The 18594-nt window shown below is 30.8% G+C and overlaps 1 protein-coding gene across 6 annotated transcripts in view; it reads left to right on the top strand.

Annotated features, from left to right (window-relative positions):
- The window catches only part of LOC106678379 (Smg6 nonsense mediated mRNA decay factor), a 79837-nt gene that overhangs the window by 33132 nt on the left and 28111 nt on the right, over nucleotides 1–18594 (top strand). For all 6 annotated transcript variants that reach the window (XM_067049694.1, XM_067049693.1, XM_067049696.1 and 3 more), the window contains 6 exons: nucleotides 855–965; nucleotides 5084–5287; nucleotides 7752–7813; nucleotides 14103–14248; nucleotides 15406–15596; nucleotides 16802–16875. In XM_067049694.1, coding sequence (XP_066905795.1) covers nucleotides 855–965; nucleotides 5084–5287; nucleotides 7752–7813; nucleotides 14103–14248; nucleotides 15406–15596; nucleotides 16802–16875 — 788 coding nt within the window. The remainder of the gene's footprint in view (nucleotides 1–854; nucleotides 966–5083; nucleotides 5288–7751; nucleotides 7814–14102; nucleotides 14249–15405; nucleotides 15597–16801; nucleotides 16876–18594) is intronic.

Here is an 18594-nt window from a genome sequence, read left to right as displayed (position 1 = left end):
CGTAGTTGAAGTGGGGGAAGACGAGAGAGGATACTAGGAGTTGAGAGATCCTCCGAGAGAGGATATGCTGCTTCTTCAATTTCCTGGAATGCTCCTTTTAATGCTGCTCGGGTTCTTGCGGCAATGATTACATCATCTGCATATGCTAAATGTTGAGACAGTCTATTGTAAATTAAATCCTCCTGGATTAGTTCTGATTGAACGAATAATAAAATAAAATATTAAATAGAAGAGGAGCCAGAGGATCTCCCTGTCTCAAGCCATTATAATTGTGCTATGTTAAACTGAAAATGTTTCGCTAAGTTAGTTGACAAGATTTGAAACAATATCCAATTGGTAAAATTTTAAATATAAAATCTTAAACTTGAGTTAATTAGTTTTAGAAATTTTTTATATTGTAGTAAGAGAGCATAGGAGTTAACTATTCAGACAGTGCCAGTCCGGTTGAGTGAGCTCCTGTTATTTCATACTGTCCTATTACAATATAAAAACTTTTCTGCTGTTATTGACTTAAGAACTTGAATTATTTATTAGTTCTTCTGGTAAGCGATTGAACAGACATGGTACCATATAGTTTGAAATATGTTTACCATATATTGTTATTGGTTGGTTCGATAAATTTAATTTTTTTTCTTACATTTTTTAGATATATCATTTCTTTTCTAAATAAATTACTATCCATAAATTTTAAGATAATTCTGTAAAAATAAAATAGTTTAGGTGGTAAAATACCAACAATTTTAAGATTTTCTGTTTTATTACTGTGGTGTGTTATTGTTCTTAATGTTTAATGCTGTAGATTTGCAAGTTTTGATGAATGATAGATTTGATTTAATTAATTTATTTGATTTCAGAAACGTAAATTGGATGCAGTTTATTACTACATGAGATGCCTTATGTCTTCGAATCCAATAAGTGCAGCCAAAGAGAGCCTCATTTCGTTATTTGACGAAAGTAGGAAGAAAGTAAGATATTTTAATAAATACATATTTGTTTATTTTATTTTTTTTTTGGTGTGATTATATGTGTATTTATGTGTGCATTGTTGATTACGCACTGTTTTAGTATACCATATTTATTTATGTGACTAAAAAAACCCATATTTGCTATTTATTGTTGTATTCATAATGTGTCTTGTTTGTATAAAAAAAATTTGATTTCTTTGGGTACAATTAGATAGCATCGTACCGCTGATTAGAAGAGAAAATTATGAGGATAATCCCAAAAGCAGAACTAGGGATAAATTAGCTATAATTAAAACTATAATTAAATTGTAATGGATATTATTTTTATTTATTAATAAACCATTAATAACTAAAAATTGTGTCCATGGCAATCTAGTCTTCACGGTTTTGTTTATTACTAATTTTTACACGGCTTTGCCCAAAAGTAAGGTATCCTATTTTATTAAAGGTATAAAATTCCATATTTTTTTTTCTATAATATTTATTTACTTGTAAAGGTTGAACATTTGTCTGAGTGTTTTGAACCAATGTTGAACATTTGAACTAATGGCCAAAAATATTTTTTATGAACTCAGAGGGCTCTAAAATGAATTAAAAAATTAAAATCTGTACCACTACTTCCCATGAAGGGTCAGGGGCTCATTACTTTGTAAGGGAGTACTGTTACTAGATCAATGGTTGTGCCAGGAGGTGATTTGGTCAGAATGATTTTTATCCGATTATTAAGGGTACCCAATTTATGAGGCTGAGTGGACCCCAGGAGGGCTCCAGAACCCACAGGGTTGACTCACTGTTACAGTGAAACAGAAAACAATTTTCTGCCCAGCCGGATTAGAAGCTTGGTTCTTGGAGTTAGCATTGTGCCTTACGACGGTGCCACTGTGCTCTCCTAAAATGAATAGTTCCATTAATAACTGGATGCTGAAAATTTGACCCTGATTACGAAACTTTCCTGAAAACAGGCTGGTATTGCCCGCCATAAAGGTAGACATTATTTGCTAGCAGTTTACTACTGCTTTAATGGAAATTAATAGACCATGTTTGGCAGTCCAGGTAAGGAATCATTTCTAGGCTCTCCATTTTGAACCGTTTTTAAAGCATTATTTTTTATCCTCTGCTCGACCTTACAGTCATACAGGATTTACAGCAGTAATGGGGTATTATGTGTGAGAAGACAAGTGCCTTTAATACCAATAAGGCTTACATTATTTTACATCTTGTAGGAAAGCTATTATAATTTTGGAAATGATATGGTCGAGGTTAATATGTTGCAGCTTAGTGTTACGCACTTTAGTGTTATGGTTATATCTTTATCCTTTGCATCAGGGCCATTCTGAAAACTGCTGCACTCAACATCTATCTGGTTTGCTTCCGCCAGTCCATTCAGATATCCTGGTCTCAATTCTAGTCTTGTTTGTAGCTCACTAATGGTTGGTCGAGCCTTTCCTAGGGTAAAACGTGCAATGCCGCTGACAAACTTGAACCAGGGGTAGCTTTCTACTCCCATTAGAGTAGAACCCAACTCGGTGGGTGCAAAGATGTCTGTTCTTCTCGAAAACCTGACTTAGTATCCTTCTATTGTGGTAGCAAGGTACTATAGCGTGTTCAGCTTTCTTAGAGATTTCACTTTCCTTCCGGGCACTGTGTATATCCTTTCCTTGAGATAACAACTTCCCCCAGGACTCTTTATGCTCCATTAGCATCTGTGAGAACCAATAGTCAGGGAGTGCTCGTTTAGTATTCAGTCTCAACTGGACAGTAAGAAAGAATTTTTTAATTGCAGTGCCTTTCTCAGCTCCATGAGTCCAAGTTGACATTTTTAAATAAATAGGAAACTTAGACTGTTTGTCTGATAAGTGTTGTAATAGTCAGAATCAACGAGCAGTTTCTTGTCCAAGTGTTGTCCTAGGTAGTGGATCTGTTCAATAGGGTAAGTAGGATATGATTAAGGACACTAGGGCAAGTCATAGTTAAACGACAAGGTATATTATGAGTTTATTTTAATCCTCCAGTTCCGATCACAGTGTTTATCACATATGATATGTGATAAGAGCTTTTGCAGTGTCAAGATTTTTTGTATTAAAAAAAAATAGGAGATCTTACATTTGGAATTATCCTTATAGAATTGAAACAATTTTGAGCAAACAGTTATTCAAATGGTGAATAGATTGTAATTTAAACGAAAGAAAAATGTCTTATTCGATCTGTTAATGTTTAAGAAGGTTTCTCAACTGTTTTGGTCACTCGGATGACAATATCTTAATATAAACTATTATTTCTATTCTATGTCTTTCAAGGAGAGAGAAAAGCTTATCGCTCTCAAAGTAAGGAACGTTTGAACACTTGTGATAGCAGTTTATTCCACCATTTTATGTTCTGTCTCTTACTCTTGTTTATATTCCGTTTTATAAATTTTTTCTGTTTTTAATTATTTTTAATGATTAGATTTATTATTTTTTTTTTTTTTGGTGATATTTTTTTGTTATTTTAACAGGAAGGTTAAATATTATTTTCCAGTTCATAGATTTTCCATTATTTATTTATTTTATTATTATCTTTTTGCATGTATTTATTATCATTAAGAGTTATAGACATATTGTAATTTAATATCTTTATTGAATTAATTTTAATATTTTGTAACTTAACTTATTATTCATGAGATATTCTTATGATGTGTTATTTATTGTTAATGTAAATAACATTTATTGATGTTGTATATATAGTTTGTAAATATATGTGTGTATTGCATGAAAAATACTGTAAGTATATTAACATTTTTGTTTAGCTAATTTTTTGTCTTCTTCCATTTTGTGGGAAGTCCATTTCTTTAAATTTAGAAAATGGGAACCAGACCTCCAAATTCAATATGTTTATTAGTTGAGAACAAATACACTACTGCCCCCTTTGAGAAAAATGCAGCACTTGTTCTGAGACTGTTTCGGAGATAATGTCCCGAAAATAAATGAATAGTTATTTTCCGCAGTCAACATGTATTACTTTGACTACAGGGGCTGTAAAACCACTTAAAAGCACGATTTTTTTGTTGTTGATATTTTCTTTTCTTTTAATTTTGTTTTAAATATTTATTTATTGCTATTTACAACTGTACATTATAATACATTTAGTAAATCTGATCTAAGTTAAATTGGAGTTTTACAGGCGTGTAGAGAAAATACAAAATAAGTGTTAATAAAAAATCAAATTAGAAATTAATGAACTTATTGCTGTAATGAAGAACGTTTATCAGGTCCATTCATTGACCTGGTTTTGTATAAACTCCATCTATTGTTCTGGTAAAATAATTTTAAAATACACAAATTTAGATATTATAGTTTATTAATGGTTAAAATTTTACGTATTCAAATTTACTATCTAATATTCTTTCTTGATACATAAGTAATAGGAGAAAATTGGTCTTGCTCGCTTGATATGTAACTAAAAACATCCAATACAATACATCGCTAATCCAAACACTTGATTCGCCATATTTCTGAAAATACTAAGATGACGTGTTACCGTTTAATTAAAAAATAAATAAATAAATTTCCATATATTACGGCATATTTTCTCATCAACAATAGCACTGCACACCACAGCAGTGGGCCGCAGTTTGAGTATAGCTTATTTAGATAATATAATTTTTATGAAATGATTTTAATCATTTTTCATTTCATCGGATCATGTCCGCTTATCATTTATTATTGTTATTAAATAAATTCAGTTACTAAGATATATTTGTTTTTATTTATTTGAATTTTAAATAGCACTTAATTCTGCTCATTAATTTGTAATATCAACTTTTAAATTTTACTCCTGAAGATTTAATTCTCTGATCTAAATTTAAATTTTCTAAATTCTTAGATCTAAAATTGAAGGTCTAATTCTAATATTCTTAATTTATTTGTATTAGAGAAATATTTTTTGAAATTCGTTGTATTCTTTATCCCTGTTATTACATGACTTTAAGTTGGACTACGCAGTACTTCCTTCAGACCACATTAAACAGTATTCTCTAAATATCCCTTCAAAGTCTAGTGCTGGACGAATCGTCGTAACACGTAGCCTGTCAGTAAATATTTGTAATATAAAAATTTTAATCGTATTTGTGTTATTAATAGTATGAAGCTGTGGACAAGAAGAGAAAAGAGGAAAAAGCTAAGAAGGAACGTGAAAAAATGAAAGAAAAAGAAGGAGGCGGTGGTATAAGGAGGGAAATATGGATTCACCCCGGCGGCAGAAAGAATATGCACCGTACGACTTCTACTTGTAAAGCGGATTTTGATTCGGAAGATGAACAACTCTATTCTGCTTCCAATATAGAGGTAAGTCAGGTATAATTTCAATGTCATGGTTATTGGGGTTGTAATGAATGTACATATTAGAATTCTTAGATAAAATTTATTTACATAAAAATAAAAATACTATGATTTTCAATTTTATCGAGGGTGATATCATAAATTATTATTGCGGAAAATCTCTGGTTTATCTGCGGATACAAACTAAAATAACTAAACTCAGCTTTAGCAACCTTTAAAATTATTCACAATAGATTCCCTTTAGGACTATCTTTTATATCAGTGATGAAAACTAACACTTCACCTGTCCCTGGCGACAATACTTCCCCTTCCACAAATATAGAACTTTCCGTAGTCTCCCATGTGTATCTCTCCAATGCCAGGACTTTACCTTCAGTGCTATATCTCTGCTACCTGCATCTTTTCTGAGGAACCCTCTCTTACACCAAACTAAGAGTCCTCTGTCTGTCCCTTCAGTTCCTTTGTCCCTTTGTCTCCTCTCTTAATTATATATAATTTATATGAATGGAATATGGTCCAGGTGCGGTCTAAAAAAACTCAAATAGTAGATAATTATACTATTTTATTGAGCCAACGTTTCACCCCACGTTGCAGGGCTTTGTCAGGGCTAAAAAAGATACAAACACTATAGTTACAAGAAGGAAAAAAAAAGAAAAAACAAGTGTAAAATAACAGGGGTATAAAATGTAAAAAAATAAGATATAATAAGAAAAATTAAAGGTTGTAAATAGTAAATGAAAAGGGTAATAGTAACAGATAGATAAGAGAAGAAATACTAAAGAAAGTACAAATAAAGAGATGAAAAAAATAAAAAAATACAGATCAAATGATGAGACAGAATGCATACCTGTTGTGACGGCAGTCAAAAACAAAGTGACGGTTGGTATTGGGAGGAATAGGGCTGGCAGTAATGCCACAATAATGAAAATAATCTGTAAAGTAAACAGTAAAAAAGTATTTAAATTAATATATAAATTAAATGAATAAATATATAATTTATAATTCGACCTGGCAACTTAGAAAGAAGAATAAATTAGTTAATAGGAATTTTTTTGGTCGATATGTCATCTGGTATTAATGTTGGTCGAATTTTCACAGATGGGTTTAATAAAGTTATTAGGAACAATAGCCTAAATTTTGGCTAGAAGTCGTGCTTTAGCAGCAGTGTGGACCGCTTTAGGAGTGTTGATCAGTCTCTTGTTTAAAGTTCTTCATTGCCTCCTTTCTCAAGCACTGTGAAGATCCAAGAAACATTTTTTTTCAAACCACACATAGAAATGAAGGATTCAGGAGGTTTCAAACAACTATTCTAACAAAAAACTAAAACAAAAACATTATTATTCTAATGTAGAAAAAAAGAGGAAAATATATATATATATAATTAGATTCAGTAAAAGTTATAACACCATTTTTTATAAAAATAATGAAGTTAAGAAAATTTTAAATCTAGTAGTAATATATAAACTAAAAAAAAAAAAAAAAAGATAAACCTTATTTTAATAAATAAAAAAATGTAACTTATTATTTATAGGTATATCTAGATGGTCAGGGGTTAGGTAACCAAGGAGGAAAAAAAAATTGTTAACAACTTTAATTATATTATTTCAAATTCTTGAGACAAGGTAATTATTTATTAAATAAATCAAAACTTGTATCCTTTTTTGTCTCAACACTTTTTATTTTTCACCAGTCCAATGTTTCGGCCATTTTAGCCATCCTCAAGGACATCTTCAATTATAATTTCTTCCTCACATTAATTTAAAGTTAATTTTGCAGGCTATTCTGCCCAGGTCATTCATTTATTATAAATTAAAAGCCTATTTTTTAAAATTTAAAATCATAAATATTTAATTCTTATATAAGATCATAACACAAATTCACTACCATATAATAAATGGTTTGTTATAATTAAATATGTCCTTGAGGATGGCTAAAATGGCCGAAACGTTGGACTGGTGAAAAATAAAAAGTGTCGAGACAAAAAAGGATACAAGTTTTGATTTATCTAATAAATATATCACTTTCGAAATATTAGCTTAAAACGGGAAGGAGAGACTTTGAGATAGTTTAATCGAGCAATATTTAAAAAGCCCCTGAAATCGAAAAACGGCATCAAACCCGCCACTCCCGCCCTCCATGGAACCCTTACTTATCTGACTTTTAGAACAGACAACTATAGCGGGTAGGTTGGTCGACTAACGACATGTCACAATCTCACACACAAGAGCAGGATTGTAACGCTAAAAAAAAGGCCATCCTTCCCCGCCCGACCCGCCCCGCTAAACCCCCGGAGAGCGAGGGCCCTATATCACTTTGGAAATATTAGCTTAAAACGGGAAGGAGAGACTTTAAGATAGTTTAATCGAGCAATATTTAAAAAGCCCCTGAAATCGAAAAACGGCATCAAACCTTCATATTTTTAAAAAAATGTAACCAATAATATTTATTTTTATCATTTTTTTTTTTGCAGGTTAATAAAAGATTCGTGGTCAGTTATCTTCATGTACATGGAAAGATTTATACGAAAATAGGGTAAGTATATTCGTTTTTTTAATTTTAGTTGCATCTTATAATCCTTAAAGTTAATTGATCAATTTTTCAACTCTTGTTTAATTTTTGTTTCTCAGCTATTATATTTTTTAAGAACCTGTCACTCTACCTCATTTATCCTTCAATAGTAAAATGGATTTAATTCTGGGAATTTGCTCTTCATAAAATGTTTAGAAACAAGAAAATATTCTTTGATTCTATTTAAATTTTAGTTAGAGGATTTGATATACAAGCATTTTAGTGTGAGGGACTGAGATGGGTTCGATTCCCTTCTGGGGCAGTTAATATTGATTTCTCCACAGCCCGTGAAATGAATCTTGACATTCACAGTAGTACCTAGAAGTAATCGTAAACTAATGTACTCTAGTATAAAACTGTTTGCAAAAGATAGTAGTAAAAACTTTACCACACTCTGAGAGTGTGTAAGCCAAATATACTAGGATTTTCAAAATGACCGCTGTATATTTTAAAGTTTTTTGCCAATAACTCCTTATGTAATACAATTACCTTAGATATGTAATTCAGTCAAATTTAAAGGATTAAACTGTGAAAATTTTAGTATATAACTAGGTGCGTATGGAGGCTTATGGAGGCATCTTAAATTTTGATAGGCTCCCTAACCACCTAAACCCACTCGTTTCTAACCTTGCTTCCTCTTCCATTCCTGGCAATCCTCCTAGGCGCCTGAAAAGAAGATGGCCTCGTGACCTTATATTGTAAACTGTTTTAGAGTTCTACTACTGGGTAGTTTCTCTACATCCTGTATCATATCATATGTCATTATGATCAAATTTACTGGTTGTATTTTTTTATACAGTTGTAAATATCAACAAATAAAAAAAAAAAAAAAAAATTTGATAGGAAATGTAATGTTACCCGAATACAGAGTGTCTACTGCTTACAACAAAACTAACTACCAGGAACTATCTGAGGAATCACAGAAACAATGCTCCTTTGTTTGTATATAACAAGCATTCACTAAGGCTGACTTGATCACTTTTCGTAAACATCGTTACTTATACAGAACTCAAATGTGTACAACTAACATATTAATTTTACTAAACAAATTAGAGACAAACAAAATAAAATATAAAAGGTACTAAGTTTTAATATTGCTTCAACATTCAAATATTTCTAAAATATGTAAGACAAGTGAAGTGGATAAGTTTACAAATTCATTGAGGACATAACTATCACTGAAAAATGGATTCATGCCGTGTTTCAATTTTAGGTGATTTTTAAATATTGCTCGATTTAACTATCTTAAAGTCTCCTCTTACCGTTTTAAGCTAATATTTCAAAAGTGATATAGGACCGTCGTTTTCCGGGAGTCTTAGTGGGTGGTTCGGCCGGGAAGGATTGTCTTTTTTCTGAGTTATGATCTCTTGTAAGATTATGACTTGTTGTACATCGACCAGCCTACTCTCTATAATTGTCTGTTAAAAAAGTCACATGAGTAAGGCTACCGCAGAAGGCGGGAGTAGTGGTTTTAACGTTGTTTTTCATTCCATTTGTCCCTGTGTCATTTAACGAGCTTTAAATTGAGCACCCGTTACATTCAATATTTTCTGAGATCTAGCTTTTCAACTAACAATAATTACTTAAGGGTCTCGTTATTACTGATTAATTATATTAATGATTCCATCCAAGTCTAATTTAAAAAAAAAATTAAAATCTGTAACACTGAAACCCGTGGAGGGTCAGGGGTTCAGTATTTATAGGCAACAGATATAGGTTATCTGCCTGGTGGCGGGTGCTAGTGTTTAATAAAAAAAAAAAATCACTAATAAACAGTTCTTAAGTGACAGTAGCTTCACTACCACGACAGATACTGACATTTATTATGATTGACTAATGCTTTTCATATTCCTACTTTTAAATCGACCTTTATTAACCATTTCCTATCATTCCCATTTTCTTGTAATTCAAAAATAACTTCATTCTATGTTTAAGTATAATTTTGTAAATGTGTATATAATTTTAAAAGGTGGTTGGTGTGGTTAATTTTAAGATTACAGGATTAAATTGGGTCGAAATTTGGGCCGAAATTTCTGAACTGATGGAGATACATCAAGTCAATAAGGTCGGTGTGGAAGAAATATGAAAATCGGCGTTGTCGTATAAGAGTATAGGTTCTTTCCGATTAACCAATGCAGGCTCGCTTTTGACAAGTTTCTGATACATTATGTCAATATCACTGCTGAGCGATGTGGATGTGATGACTTCACCTCAGGGTAAAATGGAGAAATGAATTATTCTTGCCATTGACCATCAAATCGAAACCAATCTCTCTTTTTGTATGCAAATATGATCTTAGGATGTGTCCCGTTCTTTTGTCGTTATTTAATCTCTAATCTGACCGATGCTTGATAAAATATTTATTATCATTTTCTATAAATTTTCCCCAATGTGTTATCAACTTTTCAATCCTAGAACTGAAAAATTCAGGATTTGTGAAGAAACAAAGTCAGAAAATGCTTTTTTGCCCTGAGAATCGTATTCAAAATTTTTAACTTTAAGGAAGTTGTCTAAAAATCTCAGAAATCGATGGAAATATGTTGGAAAAAAGTGTTGAATAAGGTGGGTGTGGAAGGACTTCGTAACACAGCTTGTTTAGCTTCCTCACTGCCTGTCATGAAATATAAGGTCTGGCACTGTAGAGTACAGAGCCATTCTGACTAACCAATGCAGGTTGTTTTCGATGCATCATGTCAGTGGATGTGATGGCTTCACCTTTGGGTAAAAAGGAGAAATGAATTATTCCTACCGTTGATCGCCTCACAGAAATCAATAATTTTTTTGTATATATGTTTATTTAGTTGACTGTAAAAATTTAAATATAAGAAGATGGTCAGGGTTGCGGTCAAAAAAAGAACAAATAGTTTATAATAAACTAACTATTTGCTATTGCCGAAAATAAAGCGGAAGTGTGTTATTATTATCGCCTTTTGTTCAACCTTTAGCTTTGACACAGGTAGGTGGTCTTGATTTGATCTTTGCTCATTTATTATCATTTAATATCATTATTATTATTTTTATTTATGTTTATTGTTTCAAGATGTTTATTTGATCTCTACTTTCTTCTTTTTTTTTTTCCGTATTGTTTTTGTTTTTTTTACGTCTCCTGTACTTTTTAACTGTATATTTTACGTATTTTTTAAAAAATGTTTACTCTTACCATTGTTACTTATTTTTTAAAAAATGTTTACTCTTACCATTGTTACTTATTTTGTATTCTTATCATTGTTTATTCAAGTTTATTTTATATTGATACTATTTTATGTCTTCCTTCCTTTTATATGTAATTTCTTATCACTTCATTTTTACATAATATTTATCCTAGCTTAAATTACCTTATTGTAATATTCCCAGGTTTTGTTTTGTATCTTTTTAGCCCTGATGAAGCCCTGCAAAGTTGGGCGAAACGTCGGACATTAAAATAGTTATAAACTATTTGTTCTTTTTTTGACCTCAACCCTGACCAATAATTTTTTTAGATTAAAATATGGTTTTGGCATGTCTTTTTCTTTCGTCGATATTTAACCACTGATCTGGCCGATGCCACACATCAGCAAAAGTATGAGCATCAAAACCAAACTTTTCAAAGTAATCTGAAAAAATAAATTTCCATTTTATTAATTTTTTTTTTTTTAATATATGTACCAGAGAAGGAAGCAAAAATTAGTTGCGATAAAACTGTTGCTAAAATTGTCATGAATACAAAGTTTATTATACATTGTATTTTCATTATATTAATTATATATTATACAGTGTATTTATATTTTATTATATATTATACTCATCATGTTTCTATGACAATTTTAGCTGTAGTTATGTCTCAAATAATTTTCTGGTGTATGCTTTCAAGTGATATTCTGTCAAGCCGAAAAAAATTGGTCTGCTACTGCTAACTAATGCCTGCCTTTGGTTGTTGAGCCATTTGGAGATGTATAATAATAATAAGTCTTTATTTATATATGAATACAAAAAATAAATCATTCTTAGAAAAGAATTAAAGAACACAAAAATGAATGCATATGTTGAATACATTCACATATAGACCTTCCTGTGTGGGAAATTAGAGTCTTTTTAGCAGAGACTAGCTGGACCTTAAAAACCGGAGTTGCTGGCATTTAGTTTTCCACAATTTACTATCTCCAGCGTGCCTCATCCATAATGAACCGCGACATTGTTTTGTTATTTTGTCAGCCCAGCGCTTGTATTGTCGTCCCCTTCGTCTCTTCTTGTCCAGGGGGATTCACTTTGCAGCTCGCCTCGCCCACCTATCTTCGGATTTCCTCATGAAATTGCCTGCCCTGGTCTACTTCATTTTTCTACTGTAGCTTATGGTGTCGGTAACCATGGTTTCTTTTCTTAATCGAACCGAGCTAACTTTATTCTTTAGTGAGACGCCAAGCATTATACGTTCCATTCTTCGCTGACAGATGTTAATGTTCCTTTCTAAATTCTTAGTCAGAGATCTTGTTTGGCATCCATAAGTAAGTGCTGGGATAATACAGTTGTTTAATACAATTGTTTTGTACCTTATATCTTGATGGCTTTTAAAAATATATCCAACACTCCAAAATTTCTTCGATTCTTTACCTATTCTGGATTCAATTTCCTTGGCATCCCTATTCACAAATGAAATTATTTGCTCAAGATAACTTACTTCATCGGAAATCTTCCATGAGGTTATGTCTAATAGTTTTCAAAGGGCTGTTGGTCATTATGACAGTTTTTTGGGGGTTCTATGTCAATCCATGGAAAGAACTTTTTTCTTTTAACTGATTGATCATTATCACTAGTTCTTCCTCTGAGCTTGCTATTAAAACCACTTCGTCTGCAAATTTCAATTTGTTCAGCTTCATTCCATTTAGTGAGATCTCTATGTCTTCCTAGTTCAAGAATTGAAGATTCGCTCTAGCTCTGCTATAAAAATATTTGGTGATAGGAAATCTATCTGCCTAACTCCTTTTCTTATAGGGAATATTTTTTCTTTTCTTTCCATCTCTATGTATCCTTTATTATCTATGTACATGTTTTCTATTATTTTTATATACCCTTTATCCACTCCGCTGTGTTCCAATGTTCCTATATTGTGATATATGCTGTCGAATGCTTTTTTGAAATCGATGAATTCCAAATAAAGTTTTAAGTTACATTCGTTCGCTTTTTCTATCAGCTGATTAATTGTGAACTAATGATCAATCACCGATATGCTTTTTTTAAACCCTGCCTGATCTTTTGATTGAGTTTCGTCTATTGCTTTTGATATTTTGGTGCTTATTATTTTTGAAAAGAGGCAAATAATATGGAATTTGAATAGTAAAGATGACCTTCTTTCAATTCCAGGCACTCATTCTGTTGTCTTGGGCTGAACAATCCCTCAGGTGGTTGGTATCTGTTGTTCCTTAATCTCATAGTGAATACTCGGTTAATGATAGTACATGAATGCTGTGAAAGTCGCAACCAAGGTAGTTGTGGCCAATTTTGCAATATATATATATATATATATATATTTGGGCCTTAGTACACTATTTTATGAAATCTAATCTAACAATAAATACTCTGATAACAGTAAAAATTAATTGTACTTAAAATTTACAAAAAAATTAAATAACTCTTAAGTTAAAACAGTTTAGACTTTTTATGGTTTCACACTTTTGCTGATGTCTTTCTATTTGTACGACGGCACTGTTGGGCAAAAATTAGCTATAGCTGAAACTAATAGTTAAAATTGTGATGGATACGATATTTATTTATTAATGATTCATTCATGAATAATGGTTGTATCCATGGCCATTTTACCTATTAATTTCAACTATAGCTAATATTTGCCCATGTTTGATTGACGGTAAGTTTATTTTAAGGATATGGTCCGGGCTGCGGTCAAGAAAGAAGAAAAATAGTTATAACTATTTATTTATTTTCTGCCAATGTTTCGACATTAAAAAATATTATAGTCTTCATCAGGGCTGTTAGGTGGGAGTGTAATCAGAGACTCTTCAAAAATATGAAGGCCAAAACGTTGGTAGAAAATAAATAAATAGTTACTACTATTTTTCTTTATTCTTCACCGCAGCCGAACCATCTCCTCCAAAATAATGGAGTTTAGTGTGTAAGCTGAGCCCATTTTATTTTTTTTTTTAACATTTGTTATGGTGAAAGGGGAATGGTAATAATTAACAATTAAATATTATTCATTTAGTCCTATGCACAAAAATGTTATTTTACATATTCTAATGGCACATTTAATTAATCTGTTAAGGTTAGAGAGCTTGACCGAAACAGCTGTACAAATGCTGAAGCAATTCCGAGCTCTGCTGCACCATTCTCCAATTCCGTTAAATAGCAATCGATTCCTACAGCTTTTTGCATTAAACATGTTTGCGATAGAAATATCTCAGCCTAAAGGTATATCTTTACAATAGATAGATTTCTTACGATTGCATGGGAAAAATTTATTGATTTCTTTCAAATAATATTTTATAAATCTATTTTTTTTAAAAATAATTAAATGCAATTTTAGACTTTATTTTAATATATTAATGCCATTGATATCTTCATTTTATTTTATTATTACTTAATGTATTTAAATGTATTAATATAAAAGTGCGAAAATTCTGTTAGAGACATTCAATTTAAGTAAGAATACAATTGAAAGATTCCATTCACAAACCCTTTAGTCACTAAATTAGAGGTGAACAACTTACCAGTTGACATTTTGCAAATTTAGGTCAGAAAATCACAAACATAACAAAGAAATAGTGCAGTGCATATATCAACCAGACACAGATCGTCACTTCAAGACATCCAAACACATAGTCATAGATACATACTCAATGTATACATAATCTACACTGAGTCAAGAATTGATTTACACCCCCCTTTTTTTCTAGAGTTTTGAGAATTTCGAAATGAAACCTGGTAGGTTATAGCACAACTGCTATACTTTCCATTACTATATATTCCATATATTGGTAAGTGAAAGTAATAATAAAGATGCTCACCTACTAATTCCAAGTTGGTTTCAGAATTTCTATTTTGTTTCTTTCTTAACCGCCACCCAGACCATCCTTCTTCAATCGAAATAATTTTTATTTTCAGAATGCATCAGATTGGAAAATTCAATGATATAAAATCGTTTTAGAATTTGATTTTCTTAGAAGAACCTTCATTGAAAATACTCTATTCTATTGTAAATTCCACAGTTAAATGTGTTGGAGAATAATTAAAAAAGGTTGTGTAGTCAATTGCACTAATGAAAGAAACTCTGTTCACTGTAATTAAGACCTACCAAATTTTGTTTAGAAATTCTCAAAACTCTTGAATAATAGAGGATATGTCAGTCGAGTCCTAAACATATTTGTTTCTTGCTTTCTATAATTTTTTAAAGATATTATAGTTATTCTGTTGTAAATATAATAACTGTATATGTATTTTTTTCTTTGCTTACATTACAACTTATATATTGCTGTATAAAACTTTGCATTTGGGTATATAAATTAATTTGTGATATTCTCAGAGTAAAATGCGACTTTCAATTGAAATATTTTGTTTCCGATTGGCAGGTGACATGATGAGTAACGAGGGAGGTTGCTATCGCTCCGCTACTCAAGAAAGTGCCATTGTCATATCTTTACAGATGTTCAATTTACTTCTTGAGAGATTCGTTCAACTTCTAAAAGAATATATTTCTGGTTCGGAACGAGCTCCTACCATACTTCCTCCTGATTGCCTTGAAATTCTTCCAGCTTTAAAAGTAAGTATTTATTAAAGAGTTTTTTGTTTTATATCTTACTTTATATAATAATATTCTGAATTTTCTCTTTAGGAAGTCTGGTAAGTCAATTCATAAAAATTTTTTGAGGTTAATAAACTTCCATAACGTAATTTATTTAAAATTAATATATTGTAGCACAACATTTTGGAACCACTGTCATCCCTTATTCATGTACTTTAAACCTCATAATTAGTCAAAATTTGAATTTTATAAAGGAAATCTTTTCATATCTACATTGCTTTATACTGTTCTCACTTTTTTTGAAAACAGTGTAAAGCAATGTAGATATGACAAGATTTCCTTTATAAAATTCAAATTTTGACTAATTATGAGGTTTAAAGTACATGAATATGGGACAGTGGTCCCGAAACATTGTGCTACAATATATTAATTTAAAATAAATTATGTTATGGAAGTTTATTAACCTCAAAATTTTTTTTATGAATTTATAATAATAATAATATGCTTAGAGAATCTGAACGTTTGATACTGCCAATTTCTGTCTACATTCATCTGTCCAGTGACACTCATCCAAAACCAAATTTACAATACCAGTCTAGGTACAATCCTCCCATCTACACTTCAGTATCCTTGGACATTTACCTATCAGATCAGTGTTCATTAAATTAAAAAAATAAAATAGAATCTTTGTTGCAGTAAACATAATTTATTCATTATTGAAATTTAAATTTGGTAGGGTTATTGGAAAATATGGGAAAACTACAATTTTCAGTTGTATTTAAATAATTTGCATAATTATGTATTTAATGCTACTATTAAGCTATGATTTTATTAATCGTGATAAAAATAGTTGTTTGCTCTCTGTTTCCGAACTACTCGGGCATGTTACAGTGTAATATAATTAAATAAATCAAAAATTGTATCCTTATTAGTATCAACACTTTTTATTTTAACAGTCCAATGTATCGGCCATTTCAGCCATCCTCAAGGACATCTTCAATTATAAATTTTAATGTGAAGAAGAATTTATAATCGAAGATGTCCTTGATGATGGCTGAAATGGCCGAAACGTTGGACTGTTAAAATAAAAAGTGTTGAGACTAATAAGGATACAATTTTTGATTTATTTAATAAATAATTACCTGTCTCAAGAAATTTAAATAATATATTTAAAATGTAATATAATGTTTCCGTGATATATTTTTGTTTTATATTTGTCGTAGGTCTGGTGCGATTGGTTGATGACTCATGTAGAAGTTTGGAACCCCCCTCCTTCGTGCCAAGATTACAAAGTTGGGTAAGTGTTTCAAAAAATTACTTTCTGTTATGCAATTATACTTTTTTATTAACATCACACACGTTACTTTAGTAATTCAGATTATTCATTTTAAATTTAATCAAATTTATTACTGTTTACCTGTGACAATACTATAACTTGAATAGGTGTACTACTGTATAGCTGTATAATACTTAATTATATATTAAAATATCGTTAATTGACCGTCTGTAATATATAAAAGGGGTGCAGTAAAAATAACTCAAGTAGTAATTAAACTATTTGTTATAAGCCTATATTTCGCCTCAATTTACAGGACTTTCATCAGGGCTAAAAAAAATACAAGTAAAATAATGTGACAAAGTAAGAAATACTGGAAGATCGCTGATTGTCCGTGTGTAATAATAAATGGAATATGTGAAAGAGAGCACCCGCGAGAAAACCACCATATTAGAAAATTTAAGCTTTCAAACAGCTAAAATTTACAATAAGAAGAACCTATCCTCCAATGAAAAGTTAAGGCATTACAACATTGTGATTAGGCCTGTGATTTTATACGGGGTGGAGACCACATGCTTACCCAACTTGGAAAAGCTGGTAAAAATAGAGAGGAGGATCTTAAGAAAAATCTATAGGCCCAGGAAAACACAAGAAGGTTACAGGCTAAGATCTAACGAAGAGATCTACAGAAACATCAAAAACCTGGAAACCGAGTTGAGAATCAGAAGGCTGATGGTCTATGGACACATGAAGAGGATGAAGGAGGAAAGATTGAATAAGAAGATCTTTAAAAAATATTTTAGCTTCAAAAACATGGGAGGATACACGAGGCAAATGAGAGAGGAATTAAACTGACTTAAAATTTCAGATACCGATTGTCTAAATAGAGATATGTTTAGAGAAACATTGAAAAATCTCACCAATATTGGAAGAGGAAAAAAATGAGTATGAAGTGGTCTCAAGAAAGGCAGTCGAGGATCATGAAACTGCGATGAGAAGAAAGAAATTCAAGACTCCAAAAGAAGTCTAACCATTGATATTCACGTGGTCCTTAGTGGTCGATACGTGATAAAAAAAAAAAAAAAAAAAAAAAACTAATCACGTTTATACCATTATGCACAATATTTACAGTCTTTACATGAGTATCCATATAGCATACCTCCTATATGTATGTACCAGATATTCAATAACATCATTATAGGAGGGTATGAAAAAAAAAAAAAAAAAAAAAAAAAAAAAGCCCTGCAACATGGGGGAAAACGTTGGCTCAATTAAAATAGTTTTACTATTTAAGTTTTATTTGACTGCGCCCAGATCATATTCCATTTAAAAGTAAGAAATAGATAACACGAAATATAAGTAAACTAAAGGTATGGCTAAAAATGATTTAAAATATATGAAAGGTTATGTAAATTAAAGAAAATAAAAAAAAGATGTACAGTGAAAAATATAAATAAACAATAATTACAATTAATAAAAATGGAAATAATAACAAATAAAAAGTATATAAAAGATAAATATAATAGAGTACAATTTAAAAAACGAAAAATAAGAATCAAGGTCAAGTTCATAAAAGAGTGCTGATCACAAATTTCAACTTTGTTACTTTAGATGTTTTCTAGAAATATATAAAATAAAAAAATAAATCTATACTGCTACTACTCATGAAGGGTTCAGGGTTTGCAGTATTTAAGGGGTATTCATTATGTTGTGTTAAATGTTATAACTATAAGATTGTGA

The sequence above is a fragment of the Halyomorpha halys genome, unplaced genomic scaffold (genome assembly GCF_000696795.3).
Source record: "Halyomorpha halys isolate HHAL.00 unplaced genomic scaffold, Hhal_1.1 Scaffold136.1, whole genome shotgun sequence".
NCBI lineage: Eukaryota > Metazoa > Arthropoda > Insecta > Hemiptera > Pentatomidae > Halyomorpha > Halyomorpha halys.
Note: the sequence above shows the minus strand (reverse complement) of the source record. Positions and strands in the feature narration are given on the sequence as shown.